Source organism: Dromiciops gliroides, chromosome 2 (assembly GCF_019393635.1).
Source record: "Dromiciops gliroides isolate mDroGli1 chromosome 2, mDroGli1.pri, whole genome shotgun sequence".
Taxonomy (NCBI): Eukaryota; Metazoa; Chordata; class Mammalia; order Microbiotheria; family Microbiotheriidae; genus Dromiciops; species Dromiciops gliroides.
In genome coordinates this window covers 345,791,440-345,808,628 of record NC_057862.1, presented here as the reverse complement: position 1 = coordinate 345,808,628, position 17,189 = coordinate 345,791,440, and the positions used below count along the sequence as shown (strand labels likewise).

At 42.9% G+C, this 17,189-nt stretch overlaps 2 protein-coding genes and 1 non-coding gene across 4 annotated transcripts in view; all 3 read left to right on the top strand.

The window, feature by feature from the left end:
- Positions 1 to 322: 322 nt before the first annotated feature.
- SH3PXD2B (SH3 and PX domains 2B) overlaps positions 323 to 17,189 on the top strand; it is a 136,262-nt gene continuing 119,395 nt past the window's right edge. For both annotated transcript variants that reach the window (XM_043984495.1, XM_043984494.1), the window contains exon 1: positions 323 to 657. In XM_043984495.1, the coding sequence (XP_043840430.1) occupies positions 586 to 657 (72 nt within the window). In that variant the 5' untranslated portion in view covers positions 323 to 585. The remainder of the gene's footprint in view (positions 658 to 17,189) is intronic.
- On the top strand, positions 6,280 to 6,529 carry LOC122741246 (26S proteasome complex subunit SEM1-like). The gene has a single exon (XM_043984496.1). It carries the CDS (start codon positions 6,289 to 6,291, stop codon positions 6,469 to 6,471), a length of 183 nt encoding a protein of 60 aa, XP_043840431.1. The 5' UTR covers positions 6,280 to 6,288; the 3' UTR covers positions 6,472 to 6,529.
- On the top strand, positions 12,012 to 12,118 carry LOC122744809. The gene has a single exon (XR_006355152.1). It is a non-coding gene; the product is annotated as a U6 spliceosomal RNA (small nuclear RNA).

The following is a 17,189-nucleotide window of genomic DNA, read 5'->3' as shown; positions in this document are numbered from 1 at the left end:
GGGTCTTGGAGTAGCAGTAGCCTAGCCGGCCCCTTTAAGAACTGGGCTGGCTCTGAGCTCGTAACTTACCGCCTCGCCGGGGTGGGATAGGCTACTCGGCAGGCGAGGGAGGGCTGGAGCCGTCCTCCATCTGCAGCCTCGGGACAGGGAGAGGGAGAGGAGGGAGAGGAGGGAGAGGAGGGAGAGGAGGGAGAGGAGGGGAGAGCGCGCTGGGGCTGGAAGGATCGTGGTGGCGGGGAGGGCTCGGCTGGGCTGGGCAGCGCAGGGGAGGGGAGAGCTAGTGCGGGGGCGGCGGGGGCGGAGGCGCTGGGGCCCGCGGCCGCTGGCTGCCGCTGCTGCGCCTTCTCTCTTGGCTAGCAGCAAGCTGAGAGCCACTCGCGTCGCCTCCTGGGCTCCCTCCAGCCTCCCTGGGCCCGGCGGAGCCTTGCATGTGGTCCGTGCGCCGAGCCGAGCTCTGCCCCGCGCGCCGTGCCCAGCTCCAGTTCCAGCTCCCGCTCCCGCTCCAGCCCGTGCACGGCCGCCCGAAGAGGTGGACCAGGGGCAATCGGTGCTTTGTCCCGGGGGCCGGTCCGGACCGAGGGAGCCATGCCCCGGCGGAGTATCGTGGAGGTGAAAGTCCTGGACGTGCAGAAGCGGCGAGTGCCCAACAAGCATTATGTGAGTGAGCGAGCGAGCGGGCGAGCAAGCGACATTGTCCTTTCACCGGGAGCCCCCTGCCCTCCCCTTGCCTTCCCTTCCCTCCTCTCCCCTCCCCGTGCCTCTGGCAGCTGGACTGGCCACCTCTGGATCCAATGTGATTGCTCCCTTTTCTTCCACCTCACACGGGTGGGTGGTCAGCCCTCTCCATTTGTGAGGGAGCCAGCCCAGCCGAGATGGAAGAAAAAACGCCGCACACGTCGGGCTGGCTGGCTGTTCCCGGAGCTGCTGGCCCGGGGGGCTGTCGAAAATACTCAGTGCCTTCCCTTCTCCCGGAGGGCTTTAAAACTTCGCCTGCCCTCTGCCCTCCGTGTGTGTCCGTCTTTATCTCTCTGCCTCTCGGGCGGTGAGTGGCCTTTTGTTTTGCTGCTCGTGTGCCGAACATTACACAAGAAGTTTGGCTTAGGCTCGGGCTGGTGCTGTTTTTAACATCATTGTCACTATTTTCAAAAAGAAAAGGAAGAAAAAGGGGCGGGGGCGGCCCCTGATATCACTGTCTACCGAAAGAGAGAATATGTAGGGCTGTTGTCCCGAGCAGATGCGTGTGTTAGCTTTTCCTATCTTTTTATTGTCTAGGGACTCTCAGGACAGCAAGTTTCCCCCTATCTCCAGAAAGTTTGGTTCCTTAGGGTTTTGAAGGACTCAGCCCACTGTTATGAAGGAGGTGGCTGGCAATGAGATACTGGCTTTCCCAAAAAAGAAAAGACAGATCCACCGTTTTTGGTTCCGTTTAAAGTAGAAACCTGTCCAGTAACTAATCTATAAAATGGGGCTGAACCGTGGAAACATAGATTCATAGAATATTAAGAGCTGGGAGGGACCAGCCAGATTGCCTAGTTCGATCATAGTGTTTTAGAGAAGAGGAAACCGAGATCCAGAGAAAGGAAGTGACTCGATCAAGGTCCCACAGCTAGGCGGTGACAGAATTAGAACCAGAATCTTAGTCTCAACACTCTCAATTGGCTGCTCTTTCCTTTGCCCCATGTTGATGAAGTGTGAGGCTTACACAGCCGGCTGGCAAAGGAGTACATTAAGTTTGAATGTTAGGGAAAGGTAGATAGTGTCCTAGGTTTGAGTATTGAAGCATTAAAGATCTTTGATTACTACCCCACCCTATCTGTATATATACATATATATCACACATGTATGTGTGTATGTACATATGTATGTATTTACACACATCTCTCAGTCTTTTATCCTAATGTTGGGTAGCAGAAACCTCTTGGATATATTTGAGACAGGATTAGGAGTAGCCTGAGATTGGAGGCCTAATATGTGGACTCTACTTGAGTAAGGACAGGGACAGAAGGAGTGGAAGGGGCTACAGGTTCTGTCATCAATCTACAGGTTCTATCATCCCCATGAAGGACAATGGCCCGGCATCAGTGTGAATATAGCTGTAATGGAATATATACTATCTAGGAATTTTAAAAAGAGAATTACAGATTGTATTAAGTTGGAGGGGAGGGAGAGAGAGAGAGAGACTGACAAAGAAGTGGAAACAATGGGCTATAGAATAGAGAAGAAGGGCGTTGGCTGAATAAATTTAGCTATATTTTCTGGGTGAATGTATGCATTTTTTTGCCTATATGTATATGATACCTATGTTTTTAATGAGAATGCCTTTAAATTTGCATGAGATGATGAGAGGAAAAGGTAGGTGAATGTGCTTTGAGCTTTGTAGAATAAAGATTGTACTGTGTTATTATTGGCTGCGGAAGTAATTTGATACTAAGCTAATTCAATTCAATTCCGGGAGCATTTATTTAAGCACCTACTATGAGCAAGGCTTATTACTAAAGCCATGTGGATACTGCTGACAAAAATCTCAGCCATCTCTGCCCTCAAGGGTGGTGAGTATCTACTTCCTGGACCTGTGGCATCTTTAAATAGATTGTTGCCCCATGATTTCAGTGAATTACCTTTTAAGAAAAAAAAAATTAAACAATGACTACTCCTGGTGGGTATGTTTGGATTAACCTGTGGCCTAGTATAGCTTATTCGGACTTTGTGGATATTCCGTTCACCCTGGCCACTACGATTCTCTCTGTCGCTTTTTCCCCTGGTCAGAGCTGGGTGAAATCCCAACACTTTCATTGTTCCTTTCTTTGCCTTTTCCCCTCATCAATCTGTAAAACAATCAGCCTCGGTTCTCAGCTTTAGCTAAGTCTTTTAGAAACCCGCCTAGAGATTCTGCTCCTTTATGACATCATCCTCTACCCAGAAGCAAAGGGATTTCTGGGTTTAGTGCCTTGCCAAGTTTCCCCAGCCTCTTGGAGGATGGATACTTGATCAATTAGATAGGATCTTTTTCCTAAGTCAATTTATCTGTTATCCATGACTTGAAAAAGATCTCAGTCTCTCTCTTGGATTGCCCTGTAGGGTATTGCTAACAGCAGTACACAGATTTAATGCACACAGGAACTATCTTGGACATGTATCTCATTTGGAGCTTGTCTTTCTCCATTTCAGTTTAGTAGTGCTTATGTTCTCAGGATCCTAGTCTCAGACCTGAAAGGAACCTCAGAGACAGTCTAGTCCAACCTACTTGTTTTCCAAATAAAGAAACTGGTTGGGGGCAGCTAGGTAGTGCAGTGGATAAAACACCGGCCCTGGATTCAGGAGGACCTGAGTTCAAATTCAGCCTCAGACATTTGACGTGTACTAGCTGTGTGACCCTGGGCAAGTCACTTAACCCTCATTGCCCAAGAAATTCTTCCCAAGAAAAAGAGTTCTATTCACACCCCCTTGCTTTTAGAAAGGTGGAAAAAATTAAGAGAATTGAGCTTCAATTGAAACACATACCCAAAAGACAAGAGCATTCTGCTCTGTTATGGTTCTCTGAACATGAGGGGGGTAAAAAGCCAACCTGGAGCAGGAAGCACCCTAGACAGCCAAAGACAGGGAGTTATTTGGCATGTTACATTCCTGAGGTTGGTTTGGTTCTGGCCAAACTCCTAGAGTTTGAGTTTAGTACCAGGTGGGGTGGGGCTTTCCCTACCGTGCCCATTTACTACCAGCCCAAGAGCCTACATTAGCCTCAGGTTACTTATTCATTGTTGTTTTCTCTCCTTGTTGTCTCTCAATACCCTGGTGTGACTCCAATATCCTCATGTGATATGTTGGAATTTTTTTAAATGCTCCAAAAAATAATATTTTTAAATCATTTCATTCAAGGAATGTGATTCTTGTCTATGCTTTTTCATAAATCCTCTATAAAGGAACTGCCCAATATGCTGGAGGCCTTCTCTTAGTTCACAAGAATAGAGGGTGTGCATGAGTGGCCATCTAACGATGATGGGGGGAGTACCCACATTGTGGATTTATTTAAGGCAGTGCTTTTCAAACTCAATAAAAAGAGGGGTCAACAAAGCATACATAAGGATCCCTGTGGGTATATATTGACTTATTATATATATATATATTTTTTTATTTTGTTAAATATTTTCCATTGTGGTTTAATGTGGTTCAGGCTAAACTCAGGAGTATTGGGGCCATTATTTGACACTTCAGTATTAAGGTAATTTGAAAAGTATTAAATATGAACCAGTAATGGCATAGCAGATGAGCACTTAACGTCCCAGTGCTCTAAGTAACTTTAATACTATATAACTTTCGGAGGTGGGGTAGCTAGGTGGCACAGTGGATAAAGCACTGTCCCTGGAGTCAAGAGGGCCTGAGTTCACATCTCACCTCAGACACTTAGTTGCTGTGTGACCCTGGGCAAGTCATTTAACCCCAGTTGTCTTAAACATCCGGGGCCATCTCCAGTCATCCAGATATATGTCTTACCACCCAACCCAGATTGCTCTGGAGGAGAGAGTGATGTTGGTGACCTTGTACAGCCCTCCCTTACTTAAATTCCATTCATTTCGAGTCATGACATCACCCTGATGTCATGGTCCTCATTGAGACTGAAGGACAAACAACAACTTTAACAGACGGGACTAATCTTCATTTTTTAGAGGAAATTTCCTTATCTGGAACTTATCGATGCCCATGAAATTACAATGAATTACCTATACCATGAATCATCTTTACCAATACCAATTAAAAGTCCATTACTTAGGGGCAGCTGGGTGGTGCAGTGGATGGAGCACTGGCCCTGGAGTCAGGAGGGCCTGAGTTCAGATCTGACCTCAGACACTTAACACTTAACTAGCTGTGTGACCCTGGGCAAGTCACTTAACCCCAATTGCCTTACCCCCCCCCAAAAAAAAAGTCTATTACTTATATGTATGTGTGCATGGGAGTTAGGGTCATGGTAGAGGAGGGGCAGCTAGGTGGCATAGTGGATAGAGTGTCGAGCCTGGAGTCAGGAAGACCTAAATTCAAATCTGACCTCAGGTACTTGCTGGCTGTATGACTCTGGGCAAGTCATTTCACTCTGTTTGCCTCAGTTTCCTCTTCTATAAAATGAGCTGGAGAAGGAAATGGCAACCGACTCCAGTATCTTTGCCAAGAAAACCCCAAATGGGGTCACGAAGAGTAGGACACAAATGAAAAAGAGTAGGACGCATATGAAAAAGGACTGAACAACAACAATGGTAAAATAATCTCTGCTCAGAGTGTTACAAGTCTCCCAAAGTTGGAAATATCTCTGTGTCTCAATTTGCTCATCTGTAAAATAAGGGAAAGAGGGGGACTAGATTCATAGGATCATAGATTTAGAACCTGAAGGGACCTTAGATACCATCTAGGCTGACCTCTTCATTTTACAGATCATGAAACTGAGACCCAGAGAAATAAAGTGATTTACCCAAGGTAACACAGATATTAAATGTCAGGGCTAGAATTTAATAGTGGCTAGCCTTCATATAATGCTCTAAAGTCTGCAGGGGCTTCATACCTGTTATCTCATTTGATCCTCACAACCACCCTCTAAGATTTGTTGTTGCTCAATCATTTCAGTCTAGTCTGACTCTTTGTGACATCATATGGGGTTTTCCTGGCAAAGAGACTGGAGTGGTTTGCCATTTCCTTCTCCACCTCACCCTGTGATATGTGTTGTTATTATCCCCATTTTAGAGATAAGGAAGGTTAAGGCTAAGAAACATTCATTGACTTTCCCCAGGAAAACACAATAAGTATCTGAGGCAGCCTTTGAATTCAGGTTTTTCCTAACTACAAGGTTTGTACTCTTCACCATCACACTTTGAACCCAGGTTATTTGACTCCAAATTAAATTAAATCCATTTAACCATAGCTGCTTAATTAATCTTAGAGTCTTCCAGCTCCGCTGTTCTGGGTTTTGATGAATGAATGCTATAGGATCAAGGATTTCAGCCCCAGAGATCCCTGAGTAGAATGGACTGGTTTAAAGTCTTATGTTACAAGTTAGTAGATTTAATCCAGAAATCATAGGCCTCTTCTGGATCTTCCAGACAGTGACCCAAATACTTGGAGAAGAAGGGATCTTGGGAGACAGAAGAGTTCTTGTCTCTCTCACAAATTTGAGATGGCTCATGCATGCTTTATGCACCCAGAGGACTATTTCTGAGAGCCCCTGTTGTTTACCAAGACTGACTTGTACCTGCGGAAAACAAAATGAAGCAATAGCTGTTTGGGGGCTCGGCAGCGGCGGCCGCCATCATGTCGGAGAAGAAGCAGCCGGTGGACCTGGGGCTCCTGGACGAAGACTGGGCTGGTTTAGATGAAGACGAGGACGCTCATGTTTGGGAAGATAATTGGGATGATGACAACGTCGAGGACGACTTCTCCAATCAGTTACGAGCTGAACTGGAAAAACACGGATACAAGATGGAGACCTCGTAGCAGTGCCCGGTGCTGGGGGAGATGGAGGAGCGTCCTTTAGAACTGTCGGCAACACCTGGAAGACATGGCAGGAGGGAGGGAGGGAGGGAGAGGAGCCAGGGCTGACAGGGACCTGGACCCCGCGAGGCCCCTCCTCTGTCTGATACCGGGATGTATTTTCATTTAAGGTCAATAAGAATAAATGGTTTGGGGCAGCTAGGTGGCGTAGTGGATAGAGCACTGGCCCTGGATTCAGGAGGACCTGAGTTCAAATCCGGCCTCAGACACTTAACACTTACTAGCTGTGTGACCCTGGGCAAGTCACTTAACCCCAATTGCCTCACTAAAAAAAAAGAAGAAGAAGAATAAATGGTTTGATCCCACCTTGTGGTCCTTTGTTGGGAAGGTGTTGAGTTGTTATTCCATGGAAATCAACAGAGAAATCTTATCCAGCTTCTCTGGAGCCCGGTGGTTTTTTTTTTAACCTAGGGACCTTTCCCCAGTTTAGCCCATGTGGATTTATTTAATAAGCCATATTAAAAATGTTTTCAATGAGCAGAACCAGAAGAACATTGTACACAGTATCATCAACATTGAGTGTTGACCTACTGTGATGGACTATATTCTTCTCACCAATGCAATGGTACAGAAGAGTTCCAGGGAACTCATGATAGAAGAGGATCTCCAAATCCAAGAAAAAAAAAAAGAAAGAAAGAACTGTGGAGTATAGATGCTGATTGAACAATATTATTTCTTTTGTTTTGGGTGCTGTTGTTTTTTTTTTCTATTTTGAGGTTTTGCATCACTGCTCTGATTCTTTCTCTTGTAACAGGATTAATGCAGAAATAGGATTAATGTTATTATGTGTATATATATGTGTGTGTATATATATATCTATATGTATATGTATAGATATATATAGATATAACCTATATCAGATTACCTGCTGTCTAGGGGAGGGGGGAGGGAGGGGAGGGAGGGAGGGAGAAAAATCTGAAATTGTAAAGCATGTATAAACAAAAGTTGAGAACTATCTTTACATGTAACGGAAAAAATAAAATATCTCAAAAAAAAAAATGTTTTCAAATGTTCAAAAAAAATAGCTGTTTGAGCTTTAAAAATACATACACACACAACCACATGGTAAATATAAACACCAATGTGGAATGAAGCAAGCAAAACTAGAAGAATAACAAAGTAACAAGGATACTGTAAAGAGACACGCCTTTGAAAACCTTAGAAACCCTGATCAATGCAATGATCAACTCTGATTGCGGAGAAATCAAGAAGAAACATGCTGCCAGCCTCCTGATAGCACAGATTGAGACTTTATTTTTTTGCCTGACCAGTGCGGGATTTCATTTTTTGCTTGACTATACATGTTTGTAACAGGGGTTTGTTTTTTTCATTCTTTCTCAATAGGAGGAGGTAGGAGGGAGACAAGGCAGATTTTAATTAACTGAAAAAATAAATTTGAATTTAAAATAAAAAAGAGAAGACAGTAAGATGGATACACTTGGGACTCATTGCATCCAGTCCCCTATCCCATTTCCAATCTCTATTCTCAGTCGGCAGAGTGTTGCAAGGGGAATTCCCAAGTGTGACACTCAGAGGAGGTCTAAGAAAGCTAGGTGGAGCACTGGTGGGACTTCCCGCTTCAGAGTTCTATGAATGGTGGAAGAAAAAGCTTCTTTGTAGTCTTCCCTCCTCTTCCCCTCCCCCACCCTCACTGTTGCTAGTGCTCTCCCTTCCTAACATGTCTTGTACTCATCTTGTGTGTATTCTTTATATACTTAGGTGTTTATTTGTTGTCTCCCCCTCTAGAATGTAAACTCCTTGAGGGAAGGACTGGTTCATTTTTGGTTTTTTATCCCTAGCACTTAACACAGTCCCTGGAATTTAGTAGTGGTAAAGGATTATTGATTTATTGATGTGGGTATTTAGAGGCTTTATTTCAGTAATCCCAACTTCCTTGTAGTTTGATATTGAACAAGGCTTTTTTTTTTTTTAAGTAGATCTGCAAAAGCTTTCCATATTGAGCTCTTTAAATGATGAGTGGGGGGAAAAAAAGCCTTGAGGCTACATGTTATAAGGGAGAAAGCACCACATGGGGGGGGGGGGTCTGTGGATTTGATTTCTGCTGCCAAATATCACAAAATAATTATGAGTCTTTGAATATACCATGTACCTGTCTGGGCCTTGGTTTCATCATTTGTAAACTGAGGAATTTGGACTAAATCATTAGTTCATACAAAATATTTTTGGAACACCTACTATGAGCAAAATATCAGAGTGGTTGCTGAAATTGCTCCCAGTTTCTAAAATAATTTCAGTTCCTGGAATTAGGGCTGAAAGACTAAATAGGCAAGCAATCCATGAGTTACCAAGCTGCCAGGAAGAAGGCAGTTAGTATTCTGTGGCTGAGCTCTGCAGAGCTTTGCTCTCTTTAAAGGGGAGTAGGGCAGTGGTGATGGGAGAAATAAGCACCTACTATGTGGAAGACACTAAATGTTGTACACTGCTGAGTGTTTTACAAATATTATCTCATTTGATCCTCAGAACAACCCTGCAAAGTAGGTACTGTTATTATGCTTACTTTGCAATTGGGGACTACTAGGTGGCACAGTGGATAGACCACTGGCCCTGGAGTCAAGAGGACCTGAGTTCAAATCTCACCTCAGACACTTACTACCTGTGTGACTCTTGAACAAGTCACTTAACCCCAGTTGCCTTAAAACATCTGAGGCCATCTCTAATTGTCCTGATCTGTATCTTGCCACTGGACCCAGATGGCTCTGGAGGAGAGAGTGAATTGGTGACCTTCCTCACTTAAAACCAGTTCCATGTAATTCATGACATCACACTTCTCCTCTTTGAGACATGACGTAGTCTTCTTTGAGAATGAAGGACAAACAGCAACTTTGCAATTGAGGAAACTGAGGTAAATAGGTTAAGTGACTTGCTCAGGGAGGTAAGTATGTGAGGCTGGATTTGAACCTCAGGTCTTCCTGACTCCAGGCCCAGCATTCTATCCACTGTACCATCTAGCTGCGCCTTTGGTTTTCTTATGACTAAAGGACCTCTCATTCTTTCTCAATTTTGTTGTTAGTAGCTTCTCTGTTGTTACTTAACCTGCATAATTACAAGAGTATTCATGAGACCAACAAACCAACCAGTTGAGGTCAGGGGTTCATACTCCAAATTGTCTTGGTTGTGTTCTGCAGCCATTAACTCCACACCTAACCTAATGTGTGCTATCAGGGACAAGGTCAACCAACCAAGAGAGTAAGGATGACATGGAACGGAGGAGAACAGAATAAACGTGTATATAGTACTTATTGTGTGCTAGGCACTATGCTAAGGATTTTTTTTTTACAAATATTATCTCATTTGATCTTCACAACAACCCTGTGAGATAGGTGCTATTATTATCCACATTTTACAGTTGGGGAAACTGAGGCAGAGGAGAACTTAACTGACTCTCCCAGTGTACACCACTAGTAAGTATCTGTGGCTGAATTTGAATTTGGGTCTGCCTGATTCTATACCCTATGAACTAGCCACTGTATCATTAGCTGCCTCAGAATGATTCAATGTAACCCCTTTTCACTACTAGAAAAACACCTTACTAACAAATGAATTTGTGGAGTCATTGGTCTTCATATAAGACAACATTACGTATAGATTTAACATCATATAGCAGGCTATTGTGATGGGGCACAGAAAACACTGGACTTCTAGTAAAAAGGACCTGAGTTCAGATCCTGACTCTGCTACTTATTAGTTGTATATCATTGGAAGAATTGCCTGACCTTTCAAAGCTTCAGCTGGATGATCTGTAAAATGGGGCAATCTTTATCTGTATTACCTACTCCCATGGAGTTGATCGTGATTATGAGTTTAAGGTTAGACCTTAAAAGTCACCTAGACTTATGCCTTCATTTTACAAATGAAAAAGGTGACATACCTAAGATCTTACAGATAACAAGCAACAGATTCAAACCCAGACTCCCCAAATCCAGATTTAGTGTTCTTTAAATTACTTGTCATGATCATACGTGTGTATATATTTGTAAATCATCAGTTCCTATACAATTACCAGATATCATTGACTCATCAACCCAATTATCAACTACGAATTGCCAGACCCCTTTAAAATTTTATTGATCTCATTTGTTTTTCTGTGACTCATTTCTTCATATATTCTGCTCTCTTCCCTTTCCCAAAGAGCCTTACAAGAATAAAAAAGATAATAAAAAAAACAGTTCAGCAAAACCAAACTGTCGAATCCAAGGTTATATGTAATTTTTCACATCTATATTCCTCTACCTCTACCAAGAAGAGAGAAAGGGGCTTCCTCATGGCTCTTCTTTGGGATCAGCCGCAGCCATTATAATTTCACAGCATTCAATTTCAATTTTTGTTCACATTGTGGTAGTTATGTAGTTTTCCTACTGCTTTTCTGGTTTCTAAATAATCATTGTTTTTTATATCATAGTAACATTCTTTTATGTTCACATCTCACAGATTGTTTAGTCACACCCCAGGCAATAGACCTCTACTTTGTTTCCAGTTCTTTACTATTAGATTAAGTAGCACTATAAATATTTTGGTGTAAATGGATCCTTTCCTATCCTTGATCCTCTTGGATTATATGCCTAGCAGTGCAGTTTCTGCATCCAAGAGTATGGAAATTTTAGTCACATTCTTAGCATAATTCCAAATTGATTTGCACAATGGTTAGACCAATTCACAGCTCCACCAATAGTTTCTCAGTGTACCTGCCTTTGCATAGTCCTTCCAACATTGACTATTCCCATCTTTTCTCATCTTTGCCAGCTTTCTAGATGTGAACAAATCCATAGTTGTTTTGATTTTCCTTTTTCTTCCTAGTAGTTGGAGCAAACTTTTATATAGTTGTTAATAATTTGTAATTCTTCTTTTGAACACTTAACTTTTGATCACTTAACCTTTGCAAAGTGGCTTTTGGTCTCCATATTTGTGTTAGTTACCTACAGGGCAGCTAGGTGGCACAGTGGATAGAGTGCCAGCCCTGGAGTAAGGAGGACCTGAATTTACATCCAGCCTCAGACATGTACTAGCTGTGACGTTGGGCAAGTCACTTAACCCTCTTTGTCTCAGTTCCTCATTAGTAAAATGAGCTGGAAAAGGAAATGGTAAACCACTCTAGTATTGTTCCCAAGAAAACCCCAAATGGTGTCATGGAGCGTCAGATACAACTCAAATGACTCAACAACAGTACTTCACTATACATTTTCAATATCAGATTTTTATCAGAGATATTTAATGCAAAGATTGTCTTTCCTAATAGAGCTTATCCCTTCATATCTGAGTTGTATTGATTGTCAAACAAAAGCATTCAATTTCATTTAATCAAAAGTTTTTCTTTTTACTTTATGTAATTGATTCTATCTCTTGTTTGGTGAAGAATTCTACCCCTAGCCATAGCTATGAAAAGTACCTGATCTGGTTCTCTTGTAATTTTTATTATGGTATAATTTTAATATTCAGTGGACCTCTTTGTTAAAAGATATACTGTAGTGCTCGCTTCGGCAGCACATATACTAAAATTGGAACGATACAGAGAAGATTAGCATGGCCCCTGCGCAAGGATGACACGCAAATTCGTGAAGCGTTCCATAAAAGATGTACTGTAGACTGGGAGTAATATTGGAAGGGCCCATGTGCAAACAGGAGTGGACATGCTGTTTTGACAGATCCAATAAGGAACACTGCTGCTTTTAATGTACAGTAATATTGGTTCTGAGATGGGCAGCAGCCTATGTGGTTTCACTCCCTTCCTGCACTGCCTTCAGTGAGCATTGAATAGTAGTAATCTGGCCCTGCAGAAGAGGGCTTTTCTGACAAAACCTTCTCAGGTTGGAGTTAGTAGAGCCAGGATGGGCATTTGCCAGGCCTGGCAGGGTTTATAGCTTGTTAATAGTCATTGTGGAGCTTCCTACCTTTTGGTCCTCAACCATCTGTGCTTCCTCAGTGTGATTTGCAGAGGGGCAACTATCCTCTCCCTGTTTTCCTAGGTCCAGTCACTATCCAAGTCAAGTAGGGGTTGAGCTCAGAGATCCTCTGTATGCAGTTCTTGTGGCTGGAGCTTCTGGGGATGGAAAGAGATGCATTAACAGTACAGCGAAGGGGAGTCCAGGCAAATGCTTTTCATGTTTCTCTCTGCTAATAAACCCAGGAATGATTTGGAATGGTTCAACAAAACAAAAAGAATGCTTTGATTTTTTCTTTTTCCTCATTCCATACATCCTAGTCAATTGCCCATTGCTGTTATTTCCACCTTCATAATATTTCCCATATCTGATGATTCTACTGCAGCGGTCCTTGCTCAGGCCTTCAGCTCTTCTTACCCTGACTGTTCTTTATAGCTAATTAGATGGTCTTCTGTGCAATCTACCTACCTCCCACCCCCCATTGCTGCCTAAATACTCTTTCTAAAGTATTTCTGTCACTTTACTCAGTTGTTCCCTATTGCATACCTAATAAAGTTTTTAACTTCTAACTCTGGCATTCAGTGCTCTCCAGTTTGATCTAACTTGTCTTGCATTCTCTGGGACACCATTCTCTTTCATGAATTCTATTCCAGCTTATCCCCTTCTCCCCAGCTGTTAAAGTCTACGGCTTCCTTCAAAGGTCCACCTCTTTAGTGAAACCTTCCCTCACCCTGCCATATACTCTACCACTACCACCACCACATTTATCTATAAGTGATCTCCACCTTTCTATTTTTCTTGTGTCACTTTTACCCCTGCCACATTCTTCCTTCTGTTGTGTTTAGTTATTATTTGTAGTTTGCCATTGTTGGTCATCCTGTCCTTCTTCTCTAAGACAACCAATGACGTCAAGAGGGTAATGTCTTGACTTGCAAGTGAATTGGATTTAAATGAGGCAGGGCTGTATAGAGTCCCTTCCTCCTCCAGTCATCTTATGTATGTGTTATGTTCTCCCTCCTCTTTTCCTATTAGACTGGAAGTTCCTAGAGAGCAGGGATTATATCATTTGTTATCTTTGCTTCTTCTACACCTGTTGCAGGGCTTTCTACATAAGAAGTGCTTTAAAAAGGTTGGTTGAGGGGCAGCTAGGTGGCGAAGTGGATAGAGCACAGGCCCTGGAGTCAGGAGGACCCAAGTTTAAATCCAGCTTCAGACCCTTGACACTTACTAGCTGTGTGACCCTGGGCAAGTCACTTAACCCCAATTGCCTTGCCCCCCCCCCCTGCAAAAAAAGTTGGTTGAGTTGTTGTATCCAACAAAGGGGAATTAGAAGTCCTGAAACTGAGGGAGCTTCTACAGTATTTAGTGTTTGCTTACCTTGAATGAGAGCTTCTGTGGCTTAGATAGCCACAGTTACTGTGGCTCTACAGAAAGGGTGGCTCTTGAAGCCACATAATTACAATTTACCTCCTTCCCCCATCCCCATCCTCAGGAATCTTAGAACCTTAGAGAAAGAACTTTCAGCTTCCTAAAACTAGGTAGCTACAGGAGTGGGTGCCCACTAAGCCATCTCTTTGGCTCTTTGGTTGGGAGCTATCTCTTTGGAATTGATCTGGTAAGCCTGGAGTTGAAGAGTATGGTGGGTATACGGACAGACCTGGAGGTTTGTGAGAATGGTGGCATTCACTGTTATTTCTACCACTGCCTCATTTTAAACACTCTGCCCCTGGGATAATGCCCTGAGAAGGTGGAGCCATGGAACCCATCTCTGGTACTCTCTCCTGCTGTTCAAGGAACCTCATTTCTGGTCCTGGAACTAATTGGGTCAGGCCCATTGGCATAGATCACTTGGGAGTCAGGGGAGTCACACAGGCCATTAATTATATGGAATCAGAGCTCTTTAATATTTCCAGCGATCAGAGAGGATGATGGGTAGAGGGGCAGGCACCGCTGAGTCATCCCTCCTGGGCTGTGTCTTGGCCAGTATACTGTGAGCCAGGGTTTTGCCACAAATTAGATGTTCCACCCCATTCCCCACACTGAACTGCTTTCCTTGCATTACCCCAACCAGCTGCAAACCCTAGGGGTGGGACTTGGAGTGGGCCAGAATCCCAGATCTAGGACCTTCTTTTGGTGGGTAAAGGGAGAAATGTGTACTGGAGGGAAAGAACTAAAGTAAGCTCTCTTCTCTGCTATTACCTCACTGTCTCAGAGTTGCCTCTCACAGAAATTTCTCTAACTCTTAATTGTTCTAATTCTAAGTTTCTCTAACTCTCTTAATTGAAGAAATGAATGAGGGAATGAATGAATGAAGCATTTAAATGCTTACTGTATGCCAAAATTGTGACCAGTGCTATTCTAAATGTTAGGGAAACACACATAAGATAAAAGACTGACCTAGCTCTCAAGGAGCTCAAACTTTGATTGAGGGAGACAACACATAGAAGAAGAGTTCAGCTCCAGGACAGGATGTTGAGGCTCAGCACAAGATGTCTGCCCTCACAAGGCAGGGAGTGGCCACCCAGAAGGTGGGAATGGACTTTTGAGTCAGAATGGAGCAGGGAGTCTAGGTTTCCTCTGATGGGAGGGGGGTTGGAGGGAAAGGGAAAGTCAGTGTCCAGCCAGGATAAAAGGAAGGTAAAGGGGAAATTGGGAACATTGTTTGGAAGGTTTGGGGTAGAGTTCATAGATCATAAACCAATATTTAGCCAACCACTAGACACATAGTAAGTAGGCGCTGTGGACGATTCATGAGAAGTCAGAGGTGCAGGCCTTGCATTCTTGATTTGGATATGCAGGGCCTATTCATAGGTAATAATTAGAGAACCAAACAAGATCTTAGGACTTGGGTTAGAAGGGAACCCAGAAATCTCTAGCCAAATGACCTCATTATGTCTCAATGAAATTCAGTGACTTGCTCAAGATCACATAGTTCACCAGAGCTAGGTCTCAAAATTAGGTCTCCAGTTAATGAGCTTCACTGGATTTGGAGTTAAAAGATCTAGAATTAGGTCCTGATCTGCTGCTTATTACTTGCATGACCTTGGAAAAGTCATTTTCTTTGGACCTTAGTTTATTTATCTGTAAAATGAGGGGGGTTGGACTAGATGACCTGGAAGGATCCTTCCAACTTTAGAGATAGGACCCTGTGAGCATTGTAACTTCTAGGAAGTAGGACATCATGCAGCAAAAATGAAAAGTGCAAGGAGTTCAGAAAAGGAAGCTTTCAATATGAACTGGTGTTGTCAAGGGAAAGCTTCATGCAAAACATGGGAAATGAACTGGGTAGAATTTTAGATGGAGGCAAGGGAGTGGGGGGAGGGAGGCATTGAGCAAAAGTAAACAGGCAGGAATACTTATTAATTGTAATGAACAGGCTGGTCCTCAAGCATTGATAATGAAATGTACCTCCCTGGTCTCAGTAAAGAGGCAGGAGACTGTGGATTTGGAGTGGTGTATTTGCCATCAGACATGGCTGCTGCTTCTGGTGACTTTGCTTAAATGTTTTTTCTTTGTTCAGTGCATTTAGAGGATTAAAGGGTGTGTTGAGGAGAAAGCATTAGTATAAAAAGACAATAGTAAAGCATTTTTTTTTAAATGGGTGTAGGCAGGAATAAACATGGTCTGTTCTGTGGATAAAGGGGCCATGTTAGAGAGTAGTAAAAGATAAAATTGGAGGGACAAATGGGATCAGATTAAGGGGGAGCCTTGAAAGGTAGGCAGAGACTTAACCATGTAACAGGCTATTTCCTGCCTAGACTTGGCTTCTAAGTCAGCTGTACATTCAACTCACCTACAGTTCCTTTGAGGGGAAACCTTAGTTTTAAATATTGATTGGTATCATTTACCCAGCTTAATTAAGTCCTTTGTTAATACAAGTAGGGTTTTTTTTTTGTTTTTTGTGTTGTTTTTTTACTATAGTCCAGCAGGAAATGGAAAAGAAATCCTTTTCAACTAAAACAATTGTTAATAACTTCCTCCCTTCCCAGGGAAGGGGTGAATCAGCAGCCTTATCATGATGATTCTTTTCTGTTACACTGATCAGCCTGAAAAGGGACACCTTATTCCCAATGGTGAAGCAGGAGATTGGAAGGGATTTGGAGAGAGGATAAGGTAGGGCAGCTGTCATAACCATCGTGTACTGTTTCTAGGCATAGAGCAAACTGATCTCAAGCTCTGATATAACTTGACCTGGATTTTTTTTTATCTCATTCTGGGTGTATTCTATCTATATTAGTTCATTTTGAAAGAGTTTCCACATGTCTCGAGAGTTTATTTCTAGCTTCTTTGCAGGTGAAAAACACCATTAGCTCTATAGCTCATGTCTGGATTTTGACACTTCTATAACAGTAATTAAAATGTCACTCCTCAACTCAAGAACCTTTGTTGGTCCTACGTTGTCTGTTGAATAGTTCATAAAGTGCTTGGCTGTGGCATTCAAGGCCCTCTATGGTTTTACCCTTTGTGCAACCTTGTCTCATTACTATTCCTCTTGGTGTATTCTATATTCTACTTAAACTGGACTACTGTCTATCCTTCATTTTCATTTTGAGGGCTCCTGATCTTATACTTCTGTGTCTTTGCTAACACAGTGCTCCCTGCCTGGAATGGACTCCCCCTCTCATCTCTATCTTTTGACATCTCTTTCTCCCTTTAGATTTTTTTTAGCATTTTTATTTTCTCCTTAAATTACTGCATTGCGTTATTTCTTTTTGTCTTGTCTCCTGCCCCTACCATCAGAAAGTTCACTGAATTTATTGCTCC

Excerpts from the sequence above, each read along its gene's own strand:
- LOC122741246 (XM_043984496.1), top strand. The coding sequence starts at position 6,289 with ATGTCGGAGAAGAAGCAGCCGGTGGACCTGGGGCTCCTGGACGAAGAC.